At 49.0% G+C, this 27,489-nt stretch overlaps 1 protein-coding gene across 2 annotated transcripts; it reads right to left on the bottom strand.

Moving 5' to 3' along the window:
* Positions 1 to 510: 510 nt before the first annotated feature.
* Positions 511 to 27,253, bottom strand: CCDC9B (coiled-coil domain containing 9B). 2 transcript variants are annotated; one of them, XM_033061663.2, is made up of 14 exons: positions 26,891 to 27,253; positions 24,552 to 24,665; positions 24,056 to 24,160; positions 23,268 to 23,330; positions 22,713 to 22,877; positions 19,349 to 19,498; positions 13,492 to 13,566; positions 11,407 to 11,591; positions 10,025 to 10,086; positions 9,464 to 9,517; positions 8,953 to 9,058; positions 8,335 to 8,392; positions 7,189 to 8,010; positions 511 to 2,786 (listed from the first exon to the last, which is right to left on the bottom strand). In XM_033061663.2, exons 1-13 carry the CDS (start codon positions 26,909 to 26,911, stop codon positions 7,219 to 7,221), a joined length of 1,950 nt encoding a protein of 649 aa, XP_032917554.1. In that variant the 5' UTR covers positions 26,912 to 27,253; the 3' UTR covers positions 511 to 2,786; positions 7,189 to 7,218. The 2 variants fall into 2 exon arrangements, with proteins under 2 accessions (XP_032917554.1, XP_032917555.1); XM_033061664.2 differs by lacking the exon at positions 23,268 to 23,330 and having other exon boundaries at positions 26,891 to 27,248.
* Positions 27,254 to 27,489: the final 236 nt, after the last annotated feature.

Here is a 27,489-nt window from a genome sequence, read left to right as displayed (position 1 = left end):
CACTAGTGTGGGATCAATTCTGATAGTTTTAGCTAGAGTTGCTATGTTGAGATTTGTACACTTTTAAGGAAAAGAACGGTGTCTAGCGGCCAGCTGATCCTTTGGTTTGAAGGAAAAATCATTCTGTCTGCGAGCACTGCTGCTTCTCTTGTGTCTGGAAAAGCTGGAACAACTTCCACCAAATCCCTGAGCTACCAGCCACTGCTGGGAAGGAACGGGTGCTGTGCAGGCAGGTGACTCTGAACTCTTTGAGCTGCCCTTACATTTGCTTGCAAGAAAAGTGCAGTGTTGATGAGGTGATGGCCCTTATGCCTCAATTAAAAAGTGATCATCTTCCTGGCTTTCTGCAGAGAGCTCTTGTGGTGAGGAAGCTGAGCTAGCCCAGGAGTTCAGTGCTTCCCAAAGGTATCAGTGCTCTGAACTGGAGCTGTTGCTCTAAATAGTAGAGATTACTCATTCAATTTGGAGATCTCTGCATGGTGGAACTGAGAAACAGTAAGAAACAGGAGATTTTTCCTCATTCCAACTTTTATTTCATATAAATAATCCCTCTACATCAGATTTGTCAACTTTTCAGTTTTTTCTCTCACCATAAAGAAGAAACAGCTAAGCCACAGTTGTCTGAAAAATCACAACCCAGGCACCAAACAAAGTGCATTGAGCAAAATGTTAATGAGCAGGAAAAAATACACTTGGAACAGGCACAACCTGTCCAGCCCCATCTCTGGAGCCTGGATCAGACTCAGTCCTTCCTGGGCATCATTACCTGCAAAGTCACTTGGAAGAAAGGAAAAAAAGGAGGGAATGGAGGACCAGTGATAGGTTTTCCTTTCAGAATGGAATCTAGGGCAGTAAGGTTTTTTATCTCTTCAACACAGTACTGGACCAGGGCAATGTAAAATTCCTGCCTGGCCATGTGTCCAACTGCTCCTGGGGTACAACAGCTCTTGAGCTGACACTGTGTTCTATTGACCATGAGGCAAGCTGGCTTCTGGGAAATGCTGGTAATGACTCAGTCTGACTGGTCTAAGAGTCAGGTCAGAGACCTGATTTGCAAAATAATAATAAATTTAAAAACTAAACAATTGCAAGCAGGTTTTTGAGCCAGGCAGATGAGGAAAATCAGCCTTTAACAGTGATGGAGAAGCTCCAGGACCTGGAGCAGTTTTACAATCTTCTATTTATCTGTTCTTTTATCTTTTGGGTAAGTCCAAATAAACCCAGTCTGGGCTTTGGTGGGGTGGAGATGTTTCTACTGATAAAACACAAAAGCTGCACGCTCCGTTTCTTGATAATACCTGGTGTTATGCCAGTAAAGTCTCCTGAATTTGGCACAGGGAGGAAATTCCCAGGCTTGTGCTTCATGATAGGTGTCACGGGTCTAAGTCACGTGGAAAAACAAATGTTTGTCTGTGCAAATATTAGTTTATTAAAGCAGCATAGAGTATTTCAGTCCACACGTGCCAACCTGATCTCCAGGGCAGTCTGCCAGCCTGGTCAGCCAACATCCTGCAGGACATTCCCAGCAGTCTCCACACATACCTGTCCCAGGGATGCTTGCTCTGGCATCAAATTTTAGAGCAGCACCTTGAAGTGAGGGTGATGCCCGCACTGCCCTGACATTCAGAAGTCAGAAATTATGTTGTGTTATTCCTTGTGCCTTCTTAACTGGTAGCTGTATTCCAGCTGGGTCCTAGCTTGCTGTAACTGGAAAGCCAAGCAGCTGGAATTCCTGCATGTTTGTGCTGGTAAAGCTCCTTCAGATCCTCCATTTGAAAGGTATCTTTAAGGCCAGGTCAGAAGGTCTGCAGGGCAGCTTAGAGAGGATTCCTGCTCTCTTATTCAAACACAAGGCTATGGAAGGCACAACCAGGAAGGTTAAAATGTTTAATACGAAGCCTTGGACCTCCAGCTCCAGTTTGGCCTGGGCCCTGCTGCCAACTGCTTTGGGCAGTGTGGTGAAGGAGGAAGATTATTGTGCTGTCCCCCTCCTTTCCGTGCTGCAGGGATGCCCAGTTACCCTTGGGAATGGGGCACAGAGTTGGCTGAGTTACACACACGCCTGGTCACCCCAGCAGCCACCTTCCTTGGCACAAAGCACTGTCCTGATGTGCTCCTCAGCCTCTAAAATGGGAGGAAAGCTGGAGGCTCTTCAAGGAGGAGGTGTGGGGGTTGATCTGTGCTTGTCAGAAGCGCTCATTCCATCCATCTGTCCATCCCCTCAGCCCCTGCCACTACCTTACACTTCTGCCAACACTTCAACCACGTGCAAACCTCTAGTACAAGAGCTCTGAACACAACTTCTTCACCCAGCTACTGAACTACACCCTAACACCTCACCCCTCTGCTTTGCCAGTCACCTCTTCCTGCTGTTCCAGTTGCTGGCACAGCCCCTGGCACGTGCCTCCAACCTTTGGGGAAAAAAAGAGGTGTGTGCCCAGAAACCCAAGCCATAAGTTTAAAAAGAATTAGTCATTAAATAAAATAAAGTGCATCCAGTAGACATTTCCTTGGCTTGCCACGCAGCTGCAATATATGCCAAACAAACAGATAAGTGATGGTGTTTTCTCTGTAGGGTGGGAGTGTGTGCACCCTTCCCTGTCCTTTGACACACGGATAGGGAAGGGGGATACCAGAACTGTGAGGGGGGTGGTGATGGGGACCCCACGTGTTGTGAATGGTGCTGAAGGGCACTGGGCAGGTGCTGAAAGCTGATTTCATAGAAGGTAAAAGAGTGAGGACAAGCTTGCGCTCCTCTTCTCCTCCACCGCCTCCAGCACGTTATCCTGCAAACGAGAGCAGAGACAGCCACAGGATTATCAGTCTCCAGGGAACTGCTGAGCTGTAAATTAAAATGTCTGCTGAGTTCCACCCTGTCCTTCCTGCACTGCTGGGGGTGCTTGGGAGGCACCACTGGGGCATAACCCAGATACCTGCTGCCAAATCTGACAGGAGCACTGGGGGTTCTGCAGCCCAGGGGATGAGCTGACTCTACCAGTCCGGATTAAACGCTCTCAGTCCTCCTCTGGGATGGTACATCAACTTCACTCTTTCCTTATATCTCAGGAACAACAAGCCTGATGTGTTCTTGTGTGTGCTGGTTTAGCACCAGGAGCACCAAGAGAAGAGGCTGATTTCATGTAGGGCTTTGTGATCCTTCCTGGTGAACCCAGCCTGGGTGTGCAGCACTTGTGGACCCCAAAAGTAGAGGCTGAATCAGCTTTTCCTAATGAAAAACTCTCCTATGAGTGGAGCCTGCAGTACTAGAGCTGCTTCCAGCCCCAGACATGCTGATTTTAATTGGGAAATGCAGACTTTTTATTCTTTTCTAGTTGCCAGATGCTTGGGTGCTGCTCAGAATTGCTGAGCTGGCCTTTTTCTGCATCCATGTTTAAATCCATAGATCTGCCTTTTGCTGATGCAGATTTCAGCACCCAAAGCTCCCAAGAAAGGTTGGGGAAGGGGATATTAAAAAAAGATGAAATCCTTCAAAGGCAGGAGAGGCCACAGGAAGCTTGGCTTGCATAAAAAAGAAACTTCTCAAGGAATCATCTGAAGACACAGATATTTAGTAAGGAATTGCACTGAAATCAGACCTGAGGTGCTGACACAACTGATGCTGTGTACAGCTGAGATGATATTGTTACTGAAGATTTAATTCTTTCTGTCTGTGTGCAGCAGTGAGGGCTGGCTGTGTCCTGCTGCCAAGGGCTACTCAGTGCTGTGGCAGCACACTGGGATTTAATGGGACTGGGAAGGGCCAGAAGCAGACTGTCAGTCACACTTGGTGGTCCAGATATTGTAAAGTAAGCTGGTTTATGAGTCTGAGCTGACTCCAGCACGAGTTCTCCCTATTGTGGATCTGTTTGATCACTGATGCTTTCAGAAGGCTCTGACTGTGTTTCAGTGCTGGGAGACAATTCCCTTTCCTGCTTTGCAGTATTATCTTTTCAATAGACACCTTCTGCCCATGCATGAGTGAGTCTTTACAGCCAAGACACTGGTGGGCTTTAAAGTCATCACTTCTCTTGGTAATTAGCCAGAGTGATTAGCCTTTCTCACATTTCCCACTGTATCCTCTTTCCCATATGTAACTCCAGGGCCAGTGGAAGGTGGAGCAGCTGTGGGCTGGCTGTGAGCTCAGGGCAGCAATGCCCCCGTGTGCTCCCTGGGCTCTGCCAGCAGAGTGGGAATTCTGTGGTGGCAGAATTCCCTCTGTGTGTCAGTGTCACAGGAGAGGACTGTTGCAGATCCCTGCTCTCTGTCTCACACCTCCCAGCCTGGCTGGGGGATGTCACTGGGATGGCCTTCACAGCCAAGCCAGCAGCAGGTCCTTGTGGGCCTGGCAGGCCCCACGTGATGGGGGGATGTGCACAACTCCCTGAAGCTGCAGCTGAGCATAGCTGATGAAGGTCTGGGATAGCAGGAACAACTATGGATAGATACAAGAGCAGCTGCATTCCCGGTGTTTGGAAGTTTGGAATGGCAGCAGCTCACCCATCAGAGCCCTGAGTTATGTTTAGATGTGTTAAGCCCCAGCCCTCAGGATTAAGCCATGGCAAGCTTCCAGGTGCCCTGACAGGTAGCCACCTTCTCCTAATTTTCCCATATTTATTCCTGGGCTTCTCCAGTACAACGGTCCCTGCCCCAGCATTGTGTTCTGGCTTGGATGTTTCTTCCCCTTTGCTGGTGTTCACTACCCACATATCTACTGAGTTCACAATTCCACTGCTTTCTGCCTTCATTTTCCTTGACTAAACAACATTCCCTCAACAGCCCTGAAGCCTTCCCTGTGTGTCCTTAGTCTCTTGCAGCATTCTTACAGAATTCCTGTGTTTTCCAATGTTAACACTGCCCTTCCATGTTGTGCCATCACTCTGGAGACATGGAGACAACCATGTCTAGTCCCACTCCCTGCTGCATAAAGACTGAGCTCTCAGAGATGCTCTGGGAATTTAAAATGCCCATGGCATGATGGGCTCCAGAGGGTGGACAGACCAGGGAAGCCAGTGCCATTCAAGGCAATCCTAGGCCAACTCCCAAACATACCAGCAGATGGTATCTTCCAGTCTCCTGAACCTCAAGGAAGGTGGTTGTTCTTCTGCAGCTCTGCAGCTGTTTTGGGAAGTGCTGGTTTCTGCTTGTGCTGTTTCCTGCACCAACCTTGGGCACTGGTTTGCATCAGAGCCGACCTCCGCTGACCTCCTCAGTCCTGCAGCACTCAGGCCCTGCCTGCCCCACTCCTGTTTACGTCAGCCAGTGCTTCAAGGTCAGATCCCTGGAGCTGCTCTGGAAATCTACCCCCAGCTGCATTTTCTCTAAAGATGTTAAGATTAATTTTCTCAAGAGAATACAGGGAAAAGCTTCTGTGGTTTTTGTGTATCGTTTACTTCTCTGGGACTTGTTGGACATTCTCCAGGGATTCCAGTCCTGCACTTCGAGTAAATATTTATTCCTTGTTATTTGAAGCGAAGGATGAAAGCCCCACCACACTCTCTGCACAGCATCTCCCACTGATTTGAAGGTGCTGGAGATTTTTAGTGCCATAAATAGACACTGGGAGGGGGAGCTGTGAAACCCACGTGGTGGCTGCACAGGGCTGCAGTTGTGCAGGAAGGGATGTGAGATCTGCCTTTAATGTGAGTGGGACATGGGCCCCGTGAGCAGGGCAGGGGGCCAGCACATCGTTATCACTGAGTACAGATGTGTTCAGCTGTTACAGATACCTGCTGAGCTCTGAAGTGGACTTAGGGCCCTATTACCAAACCATGGGAATCTCCATCGCTGAGATGAAAATGGACTACTCTAATGTATTGTTTCCTCTTAGCTGGTGTCTAATTAAAGTTATCCTGAGTGAGCAAACTAGTCATTAATTCCTTCATCCTCTAATTTGGTGGGAATTTTGGTAGATTGGAGAGGCGTGGCTGGACAGTAATCTCCCACTAAGTCCATCCAGGTGTTTCATAACATCCTCCTAAATGCTGTTGGAATTAATTTCCCTCACTTGAAGGAATTTTAGTTCAAACACAGAACCAGCTCCTGCTGGTTCTTGATGTTTTGTCTTTTTGAAATCACTATGACGCTTGTACTTCTCCCTGCCTTTTATATGGATTGGATTATAGGGAAAGTCTTTGTTAGCAGCTTAGCCACTTCATCCCTAAGCTCATTTGTACCTCTGTGAGGAATACTGAGCAACACCGGGGGACACATTGCTGTGTAGGGTCTGCAGAAAAGCTTCTGGAATCTGGGAAAGGCACTTGGTGGGGGCATCTGCCTGCCTGGCTCCGAGCAGCTCATTGCCTCAAGTGCCTACTTATGGAACAGAGCTGCTGCCTGTTACTGTGAAGGAGAGAGGCAGGAGTGTTCTGAGAGCCACTCCCGTGTTAGGCAAACTGGATTGTATCCTAAAAATGCTCATCTCTGTTTAGTGTGATGTCTGCTCTGTGGGCGACACTGCCTGGAAAAAAAAGCCCCTACCCTCTCTCCTTTCCCCTTCCTCCTAATTTCTACCTTAACTTTGTGCTTCTCCTGGCTTTGCATTTGCCTTGATAGAAGAAAATTGTTTGTGTAAAACCTGGAGCATTGCTCCATAACCGGCTCTGTTCTCCCTCCCTTCTGTTAGGTTCATGGGCCTTTGCACCAGGAATCATGTCACCCTGTGTATTTATACACTGGCCAGCACATTAGTGTTGCCATCTGTAATTCAAAGTGTGGCACTCACAGACCTTCTAATGCGTAGAGAATCCCACATACAGCAAACCTTCTTCCAAGCTCTGCCCACGAGGCGGGCCCCTGTGGCTTTACAAGTGTTTTGGGGAAGCACCACACTGACCTCAAGTTGTGATCACCCCAGAGACAGAAATAAACTCATCCCACTGAGGTTATTCCTCCCATCCTTTCTAAGGTCATAGTTTCCCTGGAATAGATCAGTATGTGCCCTAACTAATATGTGTCATCAACCAACTTCAGCAGCCCAGTTTTCTGTTTGAATTTTTCTGTCTGACTTTCCATTCCTCCCCCGCCCACTCCAGGACAGGCCTTTGGGATCCAACAGGTTTAATTACCTTAGAGATCCACAGCACTGCTAATGAACATTTCTGAACAGTTATCTGCTATGATGCCATTGTACCACAGAAAATGGAGTCGTGGCCCTGTGCTATGGCCGAGAACAATAATGAGATGACTCACCTTATGTGTCAGGCAAGCCGATGCAATCTGCTAGTTGTGAGTGTCCCCACTGTCCTTGTCCTTGCAGTCCTCAGGCTGGTCCCCTTCCCCAGACTGGGATTTTGCTGTGTCCTGTTGTGCCTGCTCAGGCACAACAGTCTTGTCAGAGCTGGCTTTCCCTGGGGGTGAAGGCTCGTGGTGTTCAGTGCCTTCAGCATCTTCACTTCCTTTCAGTGCAAGTGCCTGTCCCTCAAGAGCAGTGGTTTGGGTCACTTCTTCCCCTCCTTGGCTCACCAGCTGTCCTTGATCAGCATCCAGTCTGTCTCCTGCTGCTGTGTCAAGCTCTCCTCCGTGGCTGTTGGAAGAGTTCTCAGAGGACTCCTGTTCCAAAGCTGGCTGTATTTCCAATCCAGCTCCATCTCCATTTGCTCCCACAGGCAGTGACAAGGTCTCCTCGCTGCCAGGCCTGGTGCCTTGCACAGTGCTCTGAAGGCTGCTCTGTGAAGCAGTGCTGTCAGTGCCCTCCTTCTCCTGGGAGATGTCAGCAGTGCCAGGCTTCCCGTTGGCATCTTCCCCAACACTTTCCTTGCTTGGCTTGGGCCCTGGCTCTGAGTCCCCGATGCTGGCCACAGACACCTCTGTGCTGCAGCCCCTCGCTCCCCTCCGCTCCTCCTTCTGGCCATTCTGGGCAGGCTGGACCTTCCCACTTCGCAGCCGCTGTGAGGAGGAGGCCCCGTGATCCTGGAGGTTTGGCTGTTTCCCCTTTTCCTCCAGCTCAGCTGTGCAGTTCTCTTCCACCCCCTCGTCACCTCTGCTCTTCTGCCTGTCCACACCAAGGCTCCTCTGAGAAACAAAGGACATATTATATTCAGTATTAAAATACCAGTATGTTGTATTTCTTGTCTGTGATGGTTCTGAAAACCTGAGGGAAAAGGATGCAGGTGGAGAAGTGTTCAGGGAGCAGAACAGGTGAGGTGGCTGTGCTGACAGAGGGGTCAGTGTAAGCAGTGAAGCTGCTGTCACACCAGGCCATGGGAGGCGTGTTAGTGACGAGAACAGTTACCAAAAACAGAGGTCTCCCAGCTCTGAAATGGGTTAGATTCCAATTTTCCTGATAGTGCACATGTTGAGAAGACTCAGCTGCCAGCCTGAAACTCAGGAACTCACCTGGCCATCAAGGTCATCCTTCAGAAGAGACATGTCCTCGCCTTCTTTTGCATCCCATCTGTCAAGAAAAAGCAATCAGAATTTAAGCCTTGAAGAACTTACAAAGGCAGTGTGCCTTGCCTGACACCCACATAGGAATTCCTTCCAGGGCCATGTGTTCCTTGTCTGATCCCCTTGTTCAGGCCTATCCAGAGACACTCATTTGAGACCACTAAATCTTAATGAACTGGTGGTTGTAATTCTAATTGTAATGAACACATAAATTCCAATTGCCAGAACAGACAGTTGAGTCAGACTAAGAAGACAGAGTTTGCTTGTGCCTGCCACAGTCTGGTCCTGCTTGCCTGGCTGTGCCCAAGTGTCCCAGGTCTTCACAACAGCAGACACAGAGGCAGATACTGAAGGCTAAAATTACTCTGAAATAGCTTAGAGAGACTATTTACAAGAGCCTGCAGTGAGGGGACAAGGGCCAGTGGCTTCCCACTGGCAGAGGGCAGTGTTAAGTGGGATATACTTCCATGTGAAGGGGGTGAGGCCCTGGCACAGGTTGCCTCTTCATAATTAGGCAGGGAGTGAGACATGGATGTGCACACCATGGCAGTGCTGCCAGCTCCTCACCTTCTGGCTCTGCCTGTCAGTCTGTCCTTCCCCTTGGCTCGGCTGCTCACAGCAGGCACTGCTTTCGGACCAGGGTCGCTCACATTCACTCCATGATGTCCTCCACCTAGAAAACAGGTTGGAAATGCCATGCAAAAGCAGGCAGAAGCAGCTGATGGACCACTGAACAGGCCAGCACCCTTGTATCCTTGGAAAGGACCTCTGGGCTAGGAAGCATTTGAAGCTGTGTGCATACTTCACATATATTTTCTAAAGTAATAAAGGCAAATCAAGAATTTAGGAATTTTTAAATTCCAAATTCAAATTCTTCTAATCTTATTCCTTGGATACAATCTTACTTGTGCTGTTCTTGGAAGACCTCTCCCCTGCACACAGCTATGAGAGCAGCCATGTGGTGTGTTCCAAAAGGCTCTCCAAATCTGCAAGTGTCTGGAGAGAACACTCTCCCTGAGGGATATCAGAGGTCTGGCATTGAGTAGGGTGATATAACACAATCCTGTGGTTTACTCACCTCTCCCATCCGAAGGAAAGGACCTGTGCTGGAATTTCCTTGCATTCCTTCCCCCTGCAAGGACACAAAAAAGAATGTACCAAAGTGAGTAAGGGTCTGTAATGGACAAGCAGCAAAAAAGCCTGATGTTCAAATAGGGTGTCATGAGGGAAAGCTTTGTTTTGCCAGTCCATCTCCTGAGAAAATGGGAGTCAGGATGGACTTATGCTAGTAAAGAAGCCAGCATGTGCCACAGGGATCAGAGATGATGTGCTCTGGAATAGGATTGCCTCTTAAACGAATGTGTGGGAAAGGAAGCAGGGCTGAGCCTCCACATTGTGCTGTACCAGGTTACAGAAGCCACTGCTTTTCCTGGGAAGGTCCAAAGCTCTAGCACCCAACTGCTCAAATCCCATCCCCCAAGCCCTCTGCCCAGCAGGGAGGGCTGAGCCCCAGCTCAGTGGCGTTTGCCCAGGAAAGCAGAGCTTCACAGCTGACAGCCACGGCAGCTGCTGCGGCACTGGGATGCGCACGATCAGCATTCACTAGCGTCAGGACAGAGTCTAGGTGTCCCTTGCCAACCTTTCTTATTGCTGGGATTATCCAAGGCTGGCTCCCCATCCTTAACAAAGTCCTCTTCAAACCTGCAGGTTAAAAACAGGCATTGTCAGACCTGACCATCCTCTTCCAGTGTGCAAAGCATGGGCAGGAGCCCTTGGCACAACGCGAGCTCTGGCCTTTGGCCCTTCTGCACCTGCCCACAGGCAAACCTGTGCAGGTTTCTCAGCAGCAGCTGAAGCTGCATGTGCTAACTGAGGCTGTGAGGTAGTTCTACCCCAAAGAAGAATCTCTAAAACCTTTACATCAGTACCCATACGTATACATTAAATTTTATTAACATCCTATAGATGTAGTGTAGCTGTACTACACTCAAATGCAGCTTCCAAGCTTCCAAACACAATCTGAAGTAGTTTCAAGACTTGTCATCTAAAATCAGACCATTTGGTTGGCTTCTAATCCTGCTTGTTTTATATTATGGCTTTTCTCTTGAAAATGGAATTTTGGAAAAACAGTAGGGCTCAGGACTGTCTTGACATCAATACTCAGCACCCCTTAAGCTGAGTAACCCCTAATTATTGGGGTCTCAACGACTGAAAATTGATGTGTTTGGCTCCATTTCTCAGCCAAAGGATTGTCCCACCTACCTGTCCTGTACAAACTGTTCTATCACCAAACCTTTGTAACAGTCCCTAACTCCACACCCTACTAGAAGCTTATCCTGCTACAGATGCCATGGCATCCTCCAAAGCTCTCTAGCTGGTGTGACCCAGCTGAACCAACACAGTCAGAGGGACAGTGATTAAGGCAGGGATGTGTCCGGGCACATTCCCAGCTTGCTGTTCTCAGCATTGTTCCTGTATGACACAGGTGCCTTTTGAAGTGACTCCATTGCCCTGTAGTGCCTGAACAGGCTCAGTTTATGGGGTGAGGAGGATTTGGGCATGTTGGGCTCTCCTGTGTTTGAAAAGCATGAACAAGCAGGGGCAGTGATAGAACCTGTGGACTAGCAATCCAAGCTCATCCATCCATGTTTCTGGAAGTGCACCTGTATCCTCCTGCCATTGGATTTGTTCATGTGGAAATGGAGAGGATCCTCCAGATGCAGACTGAGCCTTGGTTCATGCTCCCCTCCCTCCTACAGTCCATATCCTGGTTGGACCAAAGGCAGGCAATCTTTGTCAGCACATGATATCCCTTCTCAGGAGAGCTCATACCAGGAAGAAAACATGAGAATTGCTCTGATACCAGATCCCACTTATGGGCATGGTCTGGGGAGGAAGAGGCAGCAGTGTGGATTTGGTCAGGCACATGATAGCATGGGAATGATAAGTATCTGCACAAGATCCCACCACTGGCTTTAGGCCTGCTGCAGGCAAAGCACCCTGAGACAGGGAAGGACCTACATGTGTTCCGACTTCTCCACATCCCAAGCCCTTCTCCACTCGCCCTTGGCATTCTTGTGACGTGCCAGGCGCTCCAGGTCAATCTGGTCTCGCTCCCTCTTCCAGCGGATGTACTCTGAGCGCTCCCGACCAGTCATGGGGAAACTCAGCTCTCCAGGGCTCTTCTGGACTGGCTTCCCACCATCCTGGTGGAGGGAAAAGAGCTTCTGGTTAATAAAACTGTTCTGACACGGCTGCATTCAGGGTACTTTGTACTGTCACCATCACAAATGCTCAGGAATATTTGAAAATGACTTGGGACAAGGTCAGGTCCTTCTCTGAAGTGATGTGTGCACACCAGGGCTCTGCTTTACCCAAAGCCTAAATACACTGGGACTGTTTGGCTCCACAGAAGGGAAAACTGAGGAACCTTTGCTAAGGTTTACATATGTTTACTTAAGAGTCGGTTCCTGGAGTGTTTGCAACATCTCTCAACAGCGTTTGAATGATGAGTCCCCCAACCTGAAGACTTTGGGATACATAAATCAAAGTTATGCCCGTGAAATCCTTCACAGTGAGAAGGCAGGGAAGGAAGCCAGCCTTCTGTGACCGCCAGGCACCCATGGGAGCCCTCAGTCACAGAGCTGGGGCCAGCCCTGTGCCCAAGAGCAGCATTCCCAGAGCAAAGGGGCTCTTTACCTTCACTGCTGTCAGGCTCTTGGTTTATCACTCTTCGTGACAGACTGGTTAAGGGCTGACACTGCTCAAAAATTTAAAGCTTAATGGAAAGACAGTTCAGAGCTGATGAAGCATGTGGGGGGGAAGTAGCCCAGCTGTCAGGTTAATGGATGAGGTGGAAGCAGGAGCCGACAGGCTGTGGTGTGTTGTCAAGCAACAGAGTGTAGGGAATAGCACAGTGCAGAGCTGAGTCCTGGGGTGCTAATTACCAGTGGGTAATTCATCACCTCATACACGTGTCCTTCCACACCAGCCACCCTCACACCTTCCACAAAGAGGAATTAACTCCTCAGCCTTGCACTGCGGGTAAGAGAAGCAGCAGGAAGAAGGGACTGAAAGCCCTGTTACCAAGGTGACCCACCTGCGTGGGCTGGAGCTGGGGTGGCACCAATTGCTCCTCCACTCCTCAGCTGACAGGAGCTGGGGACCTGACACCATGTCCCCAAGGAAGGAGAGATTAAGTCCACAGAAAGGCAAGGCACAGCAGGACAAGCACTGTCTCTCGGCTGGGGCACAGCCTGGGAGTGCTCCCCACTGCTTCCAGTCCCCCAGTAAGGCACAGTGGGTCCTGCCAGGATGGATCCTGATGCATCCATAAAGCCAAAAGCCAGGGAAGGACTGAGGCTGATGCCTGTGCTCACTTGTGGGGCGAGGCAGAAATGGCTGGGGCCCCACAGAGCAGGAGGAGCAGGTCCCTCACCCCAATTACAGTGTAGCTGAGGTTAGCTGGACCACAGGCTACTGTGCTCCCCCTTCCTGCTCTGGGGGGCTCAGCTGGAATTAGTATCTAAGAGCCCATCTGTGTCCTCCTAATGAATCACTCTGAGGTGGGGTTATTCTATTTGTGCTCCATTAATTAAAGTATCTGCAGGCTCAAGGGAGCCAGCATGTCTCCAGGCTTTGCATTAAACAGTCAGTGGGAAGGCCTGTGCTTTAATTTACCTCCATCCTACTCAGCTCTTGCTGAAATGAGAAGCTGTAGCTAATACAGCCTGAGCTTTTCAATGCACAAGGAAACGGTTTTGGGAGAGGAACCAGCCAAAGATGTGCTGCCATGGGGCGAGCATGTTACCCTTTCTAACATCCCTACAGCTGTGTGAAGGGCTTGAGCAGCTCGAGGTGTGGAGGCAGGTCCCTGTCACCTTTCCAGTGCTGCTTGCTCCAGGTGTGTCAGCTGCTCAGCAAAGCTTTGGGTGATGAGAGCAATAAGCAGTGGGAGCCATGTCAGAGCACAATGCTGCTTTACAGAAGTACAGGATGGTTTGGGTCTGAAGACACCTCAGAGGTCATCTTCCTTTAGGACTATGCTGGGGAGGCACATTCTGCTGGTTTCCTCTTCCAAGACAAAGAGACCTGGGCCCCACTCACCTTCCGGCTGTGCTCAGTTTCTGGGCCTCTGTCACTGTCTGATCTCCTCTTCTCTGCTGTTCTCCGCTCTTCTACCTGCAAGAGAACGGACACAGGAATTATTTCAAGGATTAAGCAGGGGAATCAGGACCTGAACCTATGCTGACCAGGACATGTAAGAACTTCTCAGAAAAGATCAGCAAAAGAAGAAGGATTGTTTCTGAGGTCCCAAATCAAACTGCTGCAGAAAAAAAAGTCAGAAAGCAAGAGGTATATGAGAAAAGCATTCCCACAGGTCCCTCCTTCTCCCAGGCTGGAAGCAGAGTGGTGTCCTGCATGGTGCTGTCTCTTCCCAAGGCAGATCAAGTCTTAGGTACCTTTACAGATTTGTGCCCTTCTAGAATTCCACAGTACAAGATCTGGGAGCCTATTGAGGTGCAGCTACAACTCAGCATGGACAAACTAGGAGTGATTTTACTCCCTGGCAAACAAAGCATCCTTCTACCAAGGTCCATCCCTGCTCCCATAGGCTTACCCTTGCTGCCACCAGACTGGCAAGCTCTGCTCTGTGTTGATATTCCTCTGCCTGGCAAGAGGTGACAATCAGCATCTGTTTCTTAGTGAGCTAAAGGCACCAAACATGGGCCAAGCCAGGAGTTCTCTGTCCCCACATGGAATGCATAACAGAGACAGAAGCCATGTCAGAGGCCAGGGTGGGATTGCAGTGGGTCTTAACAAAACAGTCTGCAGAGCATAAATATCTTTTAGGAAAGGCTTCTTGCCTGGTTGGACAGCTAGAGGGCTGGGCCTGTGGGGGGCTGAGCTTGTCGTGCTGCCATTTTGCAGTGCCAAGCAGAACTGAAACACAAAGAGGAATGTGGCAGCACGAACTGCCAGCTCAGCCCTTCCAGAAAGCGGCAGCGTGGCGAGGTCCAGCCCAGGCTGGAAACAGGACTTTTATTCCATGCATTCACCACACACAGCTCTAGTTTTACAGGGAAACCTGGGATATCAGTCTTGATACCTGCAACTCTGCCCAATCTCCTAAGGCAACTCATGCTGCTGCAGCCTGTTCTCATGTACCCCATGGAATCATGCAGGGAATGAGCTGGGGACACATTTTTGGGGAGATTGTCCACACATGCTAAGTCTGAGGCAGGTGGGAAGTGAGGCAATACAGCTCATGGACTGTCACTGCACTTGGTGCATGACAGCTTCACTGGTATGACTGGTAGCTCCAGTACAGACGGAGGTTTGTTCAAACAGATCCTTGGAAATAACAAGGAAATGTTAGCTATATTGTCCTGGGATTTCTCAGCAAGGATTTGGGAAAAATGCAGAGGGGTCTGTGCTCAGAGAAGCCGTCCCTCACCATATCCTGCCTGTTGCAAAGGGGGATATGGTAGAAGATGACACTGGGGATTTATGTTGCTGTGAAAACTTACACAACCAAAAACCACTCCCTCTGGACACCAAGACACCTGCTCTGGCAGTCCTGTTTGAAGAACCCTGTAGTGAGAGATTGAATGAATCTCTGCAGTCCCAAACTGAGCATTTACAGAGAGATTAAACAGCAGAAATCTGGAAACTTTGCTCTCCCAGAGCCTTGCATCTCAGGGGCTGTCCCATTTGGAATGCTTGCTCATCAATGCTCACCACAAACCTGGGTCACAGAGACACTGCACAGTCCTCCATCCTTTTACACCCTCACTGCAAGCCAGCTGCCTTTTGCCTTAGTCTGCTGCTATTTTTGCTTCTCAGAGGGCACTGTGGAAAATGGAGAAGACCACAAAAATGTAGTTCTTTTGTATCAGGACAGCAGGTCTGGGCTGTGCAGAGAACACTCAGCTTGGCTCTTGCACTGGCTCAGGAGCAGAATTCCCCATTGTCCTGCTGCCCCAATACTGCTGTTCCTCTTACCACACACCCAGGCCAAGAGGGAGCAAAACATGTTTTTCTTTTCCTTCTTCCTCTCTTGCCCCCAAAATTAAGAAAAATGACATAGATATTATCATTCCTAGTGTAACTGTTCCTGCAGAACAGGACAACACAAAAGCCTGAAGCAGTCAAGGAAGATTATGATTGTTTATCCTGAGATTTCTGCCAAGATTTCTCAGTCCAGAATGGCCCAGGGTGGGGCCCAGGGTGGGGCAGAGCCTGCTCCGAACCAGCCCTGGGATCCCAAATGCTTTCTGCTACTGTGTCTTTCTGACTTCTCTGGCACACATATTCCCAGCTAATGTCACTGTGCAGTGGTGACAATACTGATGCCATTATCCAGCCAAGCACTGGTTTGTACCAGCCGTTCTCCAGAAGCTTTGACAGGCTTCCGCATCTCTGGGCTAGTTCAACGCCTTCTTTTTTTAAAAATAAGGACTATCAGATGAATTAAAGAAACCTTTTGGTACCCACTTCCCTAGGCACGTGTCAGCACCACAACTGGCATTTCTTCTTGAAGAAATGAGGAGATTTTTGTAGGAGCTTAAAGCTGTTTTTTTAGTGTTCAGATTCCCCACTGGGCAGGATTTTTGAAACTAGTACATGAGAGGATTTTTTTTATAACTCTTTTGAAAAATCTGCCTCCTTAATCGTGCTGCCTGAAGGGAACTAAAGACTTTTCAGCCCCCCTCTCTGCCTATTTTCGCCTCCCATCTACAATGTAAAAGCAAGTGTTTCTCCTGGCACAGGCCTGGTTCCTCTCCTCTGCAAGCACCAAGTCCAACTCCTCTGTGTTAGTCCTTGAAAGCAGCTTTTGTGTCTCTTGATTACAGTCATTTCTGATACACCATCCTGGGCAACTCTGTTAATAAAAGGACAATTTAAAAGCCCTGAAGCTCTATCAACTGCCCATTTAAAAGATGATTTGTAACCTGTTAATTAACCATTGTGCTCCACTGGTCCTGGGCTGCTGGCTCCCAGCTCTAATGTACTAATGAGTCTGAAACACTGCCAAAGCAGGGAGTGGCTTTTTAGGGCTAAAACTGAAGGATTGTCTCCAGCCCTAGATGCAGGAGAGCCCTGAGGCAGGTTTAGGGGCAACCAGGCAGAGAGGGATCCCAGATGTGGCACTTCCAAGGCAGCAGTAGCAATGGAGGTTGTGAAGCTGCACCAGTAGAGCAATGGGCTCTGCAAGGAGACAGTACAATTTGGTGCCTTCAGCCCTGTGGGCTAACAGAGAGTGAAAGCATCTTTCTACTTTATGGCACCAGGGCTGTCTCAGAAAAGGAGATCATGAAAGCATCTTTTTTCCCTTGCATTTGCTCTTTGGCAGCTCCTGCCTTGGCTGTGCTGCAGCCTGGGACTTAGAGCGTGGGGCTAGCCAGAGGCACCACGGGCAGCAAAAATGGGAGTAATTTTCTTCTTTGGGTTTTTTGTTTTGTTTAGTTTGTTTGGGTTTTTTTTCTTTATTTAATTTCCTCATTAATAAAAATAGAGAAAATGTGTGGTAACAAGAACACCCATCAAGTACTTTAATAGGATAAATTTGACAAGTGCACAGAGGAGGGAGCAAATTTAACAATGGCCAGGCTACTGGAGAGGAAGTGATGGATGTGATTCTTTTCCTAGGCTTTTGTTGGAACACCAAAAGAGCAGGGAACCAGTAGGGGCACGAGGTAAAAAGGCCCAAAGGATGAACCATGCTGGGGTTAATGAGAGACTGAAAGTTAATCCTTGAACTGGGGGTCCCAGCTCAGGTCCTAACACACAGCTACCCAGCCAACACCACGACACCCTAACAGGCTCTCCAGCAGCTGATTGATTTGGAGATGAAAATGAAGTTTGTCTTTTAACAACTGATTAAAGGATAGAAAAGAAAAAGTGGCAAGAAAATGGTGGTTTCCATGGCAGAAGATTAGCAGGAGTGTGCCACTGGAACATGTGCTGCTCAACATGCTCATAAATGGTCTGGAAAAGGAGCTGAAGAGAGGGATGACAGTTTGCTGATGATACTAAATCATCCAGGGCAAAGAATGTAATTTGCCCGGAAAGAGCTGCGAAAGATCTCTTGACATCGAATGCCTGCATCATAAAATTACAGCTGAAATTCAATATCAGTAATACAAAATAACTCACACAGAGAAAAATGTCGCTTCTTGTATACACACACGGAGTAATGAGTCCTGAGCTAAGATTAACAGTCAGGAATGAAATGTTGGTGTTACTGTGACTAGTTCTCTGAAAATGTTAGCTCAATTATTTAGAAAAAGAAAAAAAAAAGCAAAGAAAATGCAAACTTGTTGGGAGAAGAATACAGAACAAGCCAGAACATTGTTATGTCACTGAGTACATCCTGGAGAGCCTGCAGCTGGAATACATGCAGTTCTGGTCTGCTTGTACTGAAAGAATATGGTAAAAATAACAAAAGCACAAATGGGGACAATAAGAATGATCAGAAATAAAGAACAGTCCTCAGCAGACAAGTCTAAATAGGGACAATCTCTTAAGTTAGATGAGATAGCTGAAGGCAGATGTGAAACAGGTTGATAAAATCATTTGTGTTGTGGGAAGTGACCAGGGAATGATCTAGTCACTACCTCCCCTGATGCAGGAAGATCAAATGGAGCTGCCAGAGGCTGAATCAGTCTGGGATTCTAAGCTTCGATGATTCTATGGCTTTAGCCAATGCAGCCTTAGGCCTGCCCTCATGCACACTCTGAACCCAGATGCTTTGAGGCCAGTATGAGCAAGGCATTACCAAAAACACATTTATGGATGCTCAGCCTCGAATTTCATAATGAAAGCAGATGAGAGCTGTCCTTCCAGGGCAGTCCATACACTTAAAAGAGGGCACAGGATCTAAAGCCAACATCCAGGCACTCCTCCTGCTGCTCTCTCCTAGTACAGCCCCAACCTTGATGACCTCAGACAAGTGTTTAAACAGGCCCAGCAGAGAGCAGAAGAAGACACTTGCCTGGCACATTACAGAAGTATATTTGACAACCTCAAGGGCCTGAACAGCACAGTCAGGTCATTCTCATTACATCCAGGAGTGTTGGTGATGCCTAGATTGAAGAAGTAATGTCTGTCATAGGGACTTCTGGGGCTACCTGTGGCTCAATTGGGTAGCTCATCTGAGGTTCATGGCATTCAAAAAGCTGCTTGGCAGCCAAGAGAAAGGAGCACCTGGGCTCTTGGAGCCTAGGTCAGCCCTGGGGAGGAGGAGAAGCTGAAGATGAGCATGGGTAGTAGCAGCAAATGCTTGGCACTATTGCAGAGAGGGGCTGCAGATGTCTCCCAGCATTCCTGGGTGTGTTTGGTAGCTACTCCAAGTGTTGTTTTCCTACACAGACTTTGCTGACCCTGTTTGCTGCAGGCATTCTTCCTTATCTGGGGAAACTCACAAAGAGGAAAATAGCACATGCCTCTGTGTGTGTAAAGAGAAAGGTATTTGTAAAGAACTATTTGAAGTATGTTTCAAAGATGAACAAAGTTCAGCCAGCTCACTCAGCAGGTGATGGTTGGGCACAGCAGGATGTGGCAGAGGCACATATTGCCCAGTTCTGTTAACGTTTAAGTCATGCAGTGAGTCAGAAGGACACTGCTCCTGTCCCAGTTTGCTGTGTGGCTCCAAAGAGAAGCTGGTGAAAGAGGAGGTGAGATTCATGCCCCATATCTGCAGTGCTTTCATCAGTCCTTCCAAAGCAATATCTGTTTATGAACCCAGTGTGTTCAGAAGGCTTCTAGCTTCAGCTAGGATCAGAGGGGAGGGAAAAGCTCATGGCTTTCTTCTTTCACAGGGATGGAAGACAAAGATACGGACATAAGTTGCACCACTAACACACAGTATCTCCCAACATCCTGTGGCTGGGTCCTCCTCATGCCAGCAGAAGTGGATGCCATGGATAGGTTACAGGCCAGTCACTAGCACTGTACTTACCTTTTCCTTGTTATCCATGGTGATGGCAATCTGCATCCTCCTTCCCCGTCGGAAAGCCACCAAATGGTCCATCTCCTCCTCGCTCAGGTCCGGCGCTCGGCCCGGGCCGGGGAAGCTCTCGGCGCGTTTCTCGCTGACGATCCTCTTGCCCTGGAAGGCACAGGCTGAGGTAAGGACACCTCCATTAGCCCTCCCAGGAGAGTGGCCATCCCAAACTGCAAGGGATTTTGGGCTGACAGAACAGAAAATTAGCTGGAAGTCTTATAAGCCTTTGGTTTACAAAGTTGTCACCCCACTCTAAGGGATCTGTGATATTACAGAGATGTGTTTAGCTGAGCACAACATCGGCATGGTGGGATTTATCCTGCTTGGATAATCTGCAGCATGAACACTGAGGAATGTTTTTTTATTTCAAGTTTGTGTCTGTGTCTTTGAAACAAATGTGAGGCTGTCCCTTTCCCACACAACACATCCCAATAAAATGTGAGGCTATCTTGGAGCATAAGCCTAGAAGATGGAAGAGAAGGGGAACAGTTTGGTTCTTTCTCTCTATCCTAGTCCATATAACAGTTAATCCCTGAAGTGTATTAGTACTTGATAATTTATCATTTCATAGTCAGTGTGTGTTCATATTTCTGGAATTACTTATTCAGAAGTGGAATACTTAAGAAAACTGATACATAAATTCCTTGAGCAAGGGCAGTTTACCCCTCTCAGATATTATTTACAGCCGTCTGTATCAGTGTCATGACTTCACTACATGGATTTACATCTGGTTCTTATTTTGTTAATGATCTTTGTTGCTGGCTTATGTCCTGCCAGTGCCCTCAGCCATCAATTCCACAAAATGAGCACATCTTTTGTACAAAAAGACATACTTTTATTCATTCAAAAGTATCATCTTTCAGGTCAGTCATGTGCCTTTTTATTTTTGCCTTACAAGGAAATGAGAGACTTAGTAAGTCATCTCTATTGTTATCTCTGATCTTTTTATTTTCTCTTCATCCCTATGAAGTCTGCTCAACTTCACAAGCGATGAAGGAAGCTCAGCAGCTTCCCTCTCTAAAGGATGGTGCATTTTACTCTGTTTTCCACCTTGGGCTTTCACATTTACTGGAGTCTTGATTTAAAAGGTACTCAAAATCACCAAGGAAACTTCAGTGAAACTTGGGAACTCTTTGTTGCTATAAAATTGTTTTTAAAAACAATAAGCACACCCAGACCTCTGATTTGTAGAGAAGACTTGCAATCGGGACCTTTGTCAGGACATCTGACACAAAGAAGCCTCACATCAACCTCATTTTCCCTCGGCTGTGCCAGGAGTGCAGATGTTAGCGTGGGGGAGCCTTGCTGTGCACAGCCTCTGTCAGCATGACCTTTTTTATGGCTTCTCAGTCATCGAGCTTCCTAGCACATGATAAATGTTTTAGGAGATACTGGAGTATTTCCAGCAGCAGAACCTCAGTCTCTTGTTTATTCATCTTTCACATCTGTGTGATTTTGCTGTTTCAGCAGAGATAGTTCTTGAGACAGCCTGATGCAGGGGAGAGGAGTGGTCCCTGCTCTGCCTGTGCTGTCAGCCCCAGATGAACAGACACAGTGGGAACCTTGTTACGTGTTCCCTTGGGGATTTCTAGTTCTGCTTTTGGGTTCAGTAATTCTAGGCTGTACTGCTGAGGTTAGAGCCTGAACTGGAGACTGGCCTGGCCCTGCCCTATCCAGAGCACTGGTACCAGCTGTTTGGCATTCTACTTAACATAATTTTTTATTAAGAAAGTAAGCCCAGAGATGGTTTAGAAGGTAACAGCAAGCTATTAATCCATAAGTTGTACATCAAACATTTATTCATCTTAAGTCAATAGGTGTTCCCTAGAGCTCTTCAGTGTTTAGGTGTTGATGGCTCATCCTTTAAACACACAACAGGGTCACAGATACCTCTTGCCTGGGAGGTCTGGCACTGGGAGGATATTTGAAGGTAACTTCATCACTTGCTGTCTGAGAAAGTCCGTCATGAGACCCAACACAAAGAACCTCGTGCCCAAACACCTTGAGCCCAACAGAAGCCTCAAGGAGCACCACTGAATTACAGGGAGGTGACACCATCCCCAGGCCACTGGATGTTAAAAGGCATGGTGTGAAGGCTGGTGTGTGGGAAAAGCCTTTAAACCTTGCATTTATTGAGCAGATGGCAAGGAAAACTCAGCGGAAATACAGGAAACAGGTATTTAACAGAGCAGTGGTAGCTAGACACATCCAGGCTGAGAGACCACCAGATTTTCTGTGTAATAGTCTTTGTCCTCCCTCCCTTTACCACTCCTCTCCTTTCTTCCCTCCCTCCCTCTCCATTTTGCTTGAGGCTAAGCTGCCTCACCTGAAGGCACACTCTGCTCGATGTGTCTGCTGATATGTGTCTTCTTTCCTTGATTCCTATTCTAACAGTGTGGGTGATCTCCCAGCCTGCTTGTCCCACATTGGGAAATCCTGGTCCTTGGTGCCCCAGCTCCCAGAGTGAGAGATGTCATATGAGGAGAGCATCCATGCAGAGCCAACAGGGACAGAGAGCAGGGTCACAGCCTGGCAAAGCCAACTCCTCCCCTCCACAAGGCTTGTCCTGGGTCACTCCCTGCCTGACAGACATCTGGGACTCTGGCACCAGCTCTTTAGCTTAGTCAGAACTACACTACTCCCCTTACAGAGCCACTGTAAGGTGAGACCTGCCCACCTCATGTTTGAGGCATGCCCCAGATTGCAGAGGCAGTGTTAAAAATACTCATCAGAGGTGTGCCAAGAAAAAGAACAGGGGAACAAAGGAAACCTCTGGTCTTCTGTCCAGTTTGTGCAACTTTCCAGATGGCTTTCCTTTGGTGTGGTTTGCTTGACTATGATTTAGGTTATTGAGGATTGCATGTGAATGGTTTTCTGCACAGAGGAGGAGCTCTGGTGCTGGGACCTTGCAGTGGTAACAGGAAGGATGGTGGTGCCTCATTCAGTCACACCAGTGTCACCAAGCAAGTCCCCCTTTCCAGGCACAGCAACACAGTTTAACACAAGAGTGGCCCAGGAGGGCAATGAGGTGACTGATCCCTCAGAAAGGGAACTGGCTACGCATGGCTGGGTGGAGGGTGTTGCTGAGGGGTTTAGCAAGGCCTGAGGGCTGATTCCTGGGAATCAGATATAGAAAGGGAAGCATGTGGTAGCTCTGAGGTTGTGCTGAAAAACTGTGAAATGAGAGGAAACAAACAGTAAGGGAACTATTCCTCTTGGATGTGGCACACTGGACAGAAAGCTCAAGTGAGAGGCAGAACAGAAGCCCCTTTGTAAATCAAGAGGCTGCAGTGTAAGAGCAATCCTCTTCCCTACTCACCTTTGCTTTGTTGTCCATGGTAACAGCCAGCTGCATCCTCTTCCCCATCCTGAATGTGAACATATGATCTGCTTCCTCCTCCTCCTCCTCTTCCTCACTGCCAATGCTGAACCCAGGGTTTGTAGGACAGGGGCTTCTCCATTTCTCACTCACCACCCTTTTGTCCTGGAAAATGAACCATTTCCATTAGCAAATCCAGGCCCCTGACCCAGGGATGTGATTCCCTTCCCCAAACACACCTGCACACAAGCGGGGAGGCAGCTACAGAACAGACAGCCCTTGCCCCCAGGAAGTTCTCTGTGCCCGGCACAGTGCAGTGACATTCCTGGGGAACAAGGGGCTTGTTGTCTGCTCAGCAGTAAAACCCACAAAGACAGCAGGGCTGAAAAATCCTTTGCACTTACAAATCTGACATTTCAGACTAAAATGCCAGAGTTATGGGAAAGAAATGTCATCCTCATCTCTTTCTGCAGCACACTGAGTTAGCTTGGGAAAGCCTAAGTCCTGCTGGAGGTGGCCTTGGAAGCCAAGTGGATGGCTGAGGGTGGTGCTCACCATCGAGAGGGCTGGGCTATCTTGTCCATAGTGTTCAGTCTGGGTAATTGCATCTTTCAGGTCCTGTATGAGAGAAAAATGTGTGCAGCAGCGCACCCCGAGAGAGGCGAGGGCCGTGGCCAGGGTGGGAAGGGAGTAACGCACTGGCCTGGATCCAACAACCCGGAGTGCTGAAAGCAGGGTGGGCTGGCTCAGCAGGCTCTGCATGAGCTCTGGCAGAGGAGTTCATCAAGGGGTTAAGGTAGGAATGGCTTCCCAAGCCCCACGCTGCCAGGATGGGTGGACAGAGCTTATCAGATTTGGTCCACTTAGGAAGGAAACCTGGGAGTCACAGCCTCTGGCCTTGGGCCACTTGCTTTGCTCACTCCCAAAGCCTAAGGAGACCATAAGTTATCCCAGCCTATGGCATTCTCAGAGGCACTCCTAATGCCTTCAGTGACACACACACACACACCTGATATCCTCTGCCTGCATATTTGCAGTGATGCTGACACCCGGGACCTGTCCCAGGCTGAGTGTGCCTGTTCACACACCTAGCCATCTGTCAGTTATCTCTTTAAAAGTGTGTGGGTAGAGGTGCCTGGGCATGGCTGGAAACATATGTGCAGCACCTAAAATAATTCTGATCACACACCTCTGCAGAATTTACCCACATTTTTCAGGATTTAGGAGCTATTTCCTGTGCCTCGAGGAACTTTGTTGTGGATGGTCTCTCTCAGAAATGCCACTGCAGCAGCAGCAGGACTGGAGCAAGAGCTGTCCCATGGTGAAGGAGAGGCACCACTTACGTTGTGAGCTTTGGTGATGGTAATAGTGAGTCCATCCTGCTTGGGCCTCCTGGAAGTAACAGCCATTCCCTCCTGTTCTGCTCGCTTTTTGTCCTCTTCTATTTCCTGAAACACAGATATCCCCTTACCACAAGCCTGTACCTGGATGCTGTTAATTTTCCTGTTTAGTTCTGCTAAACAGACCTAAGAGGGAGTGGACCAACTTGTGTCCCAGTTATGGGGAAGACAGAGGAAGGTGGAGTGAGTGAGGAGATGTTGCAGCAGTGAGGCAAGTGTCAGTGTCTGTTGTCCAAAGCAACTCAAGAATTTTAGTTAAAGAAAGATTAAGCTAAAGGCTAAGCTAAAGGCAGAGCTCTGCCCACCTGCTCTGAGAGTTTCCAATACAAACATGGTATCTATATAACATAGTCATTCTGACTGTGCTGACAATCTTCTTTACACTGTGAGTTGAGGACCACAGATCAGAGCTGGGGAAGGTAAGGACCTGGAGACTCACCTGGTACCTCCTTATCAGCGCTTCATTCTTTTTCCGCAAAGCCAAGATTTTCTTATCAAGTTCAACATCTTTCTGCTCTTTCTTCCTTAACACAGCATCATCCACAGCAGCATCCTGAAAACAGAAGGAGCAAAGCCCTTCTCAATCATCATACCAACAGGACGAAACCTGCTCCTTCTGTCTGAACAGGGTGAGAAGTGAAAGAGTCTTTTCCCACCACTCCTCCCTGACTTTTTCCTGACAGAACTGACCTCTCCTTTTCTTACAGTCCTTGTTCAGCAATGAGGTAGTTTGAGAAAGCACTGCTGCTCCACTTCGATGGCTGTCAGTGGGCTCCAGAAGTAACACCCTGCTAATCTGCATGCAGTGCATGACCCTCACCTTTGTGTGTTCTCAGGCATGGGGGAGGCGTGCTGGGTGTCAGACATCAGTGAGGAAAAGGCAGCAGAACCTGCTCATGGCACCGACCGCAGCTCCTGCACCAGCCCATCTCCACTTGTGTCCCCAGGAGGGGTATCTGATCTAAGAGCCCCTGTCAAGGGCTGCTCCGCCAGGACACAGGGACACAGGCACACATCTGTGTCCAGGTGGGACAAGAGGAATGTTTAAACTGCGTCCACACATTCTTCTGCTGCATAATGGGATTTTGTCAAGATCTGTGGGAAAACAAATGGCTTTTCCATTGCCATCCATCATCGGGTATGCGACAGGTGAGCAGATTGCTTTTGTGGGTGGATACAGTTCCATGGGCATTTTGCAAGGCTGATTAAAGCCAAATTCGGTGTTTACCTGAACAGAAGCTGTTCTGGGAGCACTAAATTGGCAGGTTTGCTGTTTACCAAGCTCTGGGGTGTTGGCTGCTGAGGGTGGGATCAAAGTGGTGCATGCCCTCAAACACACCCTTTTCATCTTCAGATTCTTTTGAAGGAGAACTTGCAGAGCTACTGGCTTGAGAAAAAAAAAATTAAATTCTTGCAGAGGTTGTATTTGTGCTCTTCTATTTTCAAAGAAAAAAATTGAAAAGGCCTGTCAGGCTGCTCTCCCTCTGCCCATTTGTCAGCATTTTGTCTATGCTGCAAGGCGGCTGGTGCCGGGGGGAGGGGGTCCTTCCATTTCCAGCTGGAAACAAGTCACTGGAAGGAAAGTTTGCTGGTGTTCAGCACTTCTCCTCGCCTTTATTAACGCAGCCATTTAGGTGTTTCTCTCTGCACAACCTGTTTCAGCAAACGCTGGGAGCTGTGGGCCAGGCGGGCCGAAGCGCTGGGCAGCGTGTGGAGCCCACGCTCCGCTCCCAGGGGCTCGCCCATTGTACACTTCAGCCCAGTCAGCGTTTGCTCGTCAGCTGCCGCCCCGAGCCAGCCGATAACAGGGGGCCGTGCCCTCTCCTCCCTTTCTGGAACGAGCCCGCTATGCCAGCCCGTGCTGAAGCTGATGCTCAGGATGGAAAGTGGCTCCACCGTGCCCTCCCCAGAGTAAAGCTCTTCCGGGGACCCAAGGTGCCCGTATGTCACCGCGACACAGAGTTATAAATGGCTTTGGCAGAACAACGTGCGATGGCTTTAAATCAGCAATCAGCTGAAGCCAAAGCCTCCCCAAGAGCAGGACACTGCCACGGAACGAGAGGCCTCATTCTATTGCAAATTAAAATGTCTCAAAAGGAGAAAATGGAAAGCTATCGGCCTCAGGCTTCAGTTAAATGACGACATCCCGTTGTGTCACAGCCCCCCTCCTAAGTGGCACACACACTGGCTACGCAGCTCCTTGGGGGCTGGAGGGACACCTCGCTCCAGACTGTCTCTGCCTGCAGTGTTTTCCTACACACTTCCATGATCGCCTGCTTCTGCAGCGAGACCTCCGAGACAGCAGGGTTGGCAAAGTGTGAAAGGCGGGAGGTGGGGGGAGGGAAAGGGGACAGCAGCGGCCCGTACTAGCGCTCTTCTGCGTAAGCAAATGTATCCGCTCTTCTTAAGAAATATCCTCTTCCTTGACAGCAGCAGCTGAAGCCCTCACTAGCGTAGGCACCATCCAGCACTGCCTGCGTTTCTGTTTGTTATCTGCCTCCCGGGAGGCACCTTGTCCTGAGGCAGCCACCGCAGCCTACCCCGGCGAGGGATGTCAAGCCCGGCACCCAAAACGCGCCCCCCCAGCACCCCTCCCCGCGGTGCGGTACGGCTCGTTTGCTCCCCGTGCCGGCTGGCAGCCAGGCGAGGCAAGAAAACAAAGCGACAGCCACCGAAAGGCCACCCTGAAGGAAGCGAGTGCGAGTCCTTGCGTGGCCTTTTGGGGTGAGGGACCCCAGCGCCCCCGCCCCTCCCAGGCCCTGCGCAGGCAGCACTCACAGCTCGGTGCATGTTGGACATCGGCGGCGGAGCCCGGCGGATTCCAGAGCAGAGCTAAAAGAGGAGAGCCATCAGACGGCCTTTCTCAGCACTGGTTGCACAGCATACAAGATCATGTTTTGATTACAAAAGCCTCGTCTGGGCTCCCAGCCAAGAGCACTGGCTGCCTAATATACCAAGCACAGACAGGGTTTGGAGTGCCTGTGTCCTCCTCTCCAATCTCACTCTCTTTTTAAAAGAAACACTCCCCCTTTCCCCCCTCCTGACTCCTTTTAACTTCCTGATGGCACAAACCCTCTTTCAAAGTGGGAAAAGCCGGCTGAACAATGACGGATGGATCAGGCAAACAGCTTGGCTTCGCTGCGTGGCCATTCACAGGGTCGTGTTGTTTGTTACGCATGGCTGGCTCCGCGCCTGCCGGGGCCGGGAAATATCTGGGGTCCTGGATGTCTTGTGAGTGTGAGTGTGTGCACGAGCCTGCATGGGAAAACGTGGGTCAGATTTGCCTTTTTCTGTTTAATTTCGGTATTCTCAGGGAGTGATTTCCCCTCTGTTGAAGTGGGCCTTTCTTTCAGGAAGGAACAGAGGAGTGCTGTGGG

This window comes from Catharus ustulatus, chromosome 6, assembly GCF_009819885.2.
Source record: "Catharus ustulatus isolate bCatUst1 chromosome 6, bCatUst1.pri.v2, whole genome shotgun sequence".
Taxonomy (NCBI): domain Eukaryota; kingdom Metazoa; phylum Chordata; class Aves; order Passeriformes; family Turdidae; genus Catharus; species Catharus ustulatus.
The sequence above is the reverse complement of the archived record's forward strand: the minus strand, read 5'-3'. Positions and strand labels throughout refer to the sequence as shown.

Coding starts and splice junctions, on each gene's coding strand:
- CCDC9B (XM_033061663.2), bottom strand. CDS start 26,911: ATGTCCAACATGCACCGAGCT. Junction 24,666..26,890: donor TGTCCAACATGCACCGAGCT/GTGAGTGCTGCC, acceptor TTCTGTTTTCAG/GATGCTGCTGTGGATGATGC. Junction 8,393..8,952: donor CTGACAGGCAGAGCCAGAAG/GTGAGGAGCTGG, acceptor TTTTCTTGACAG/ATGGGATGCAAAAGAAGGCG.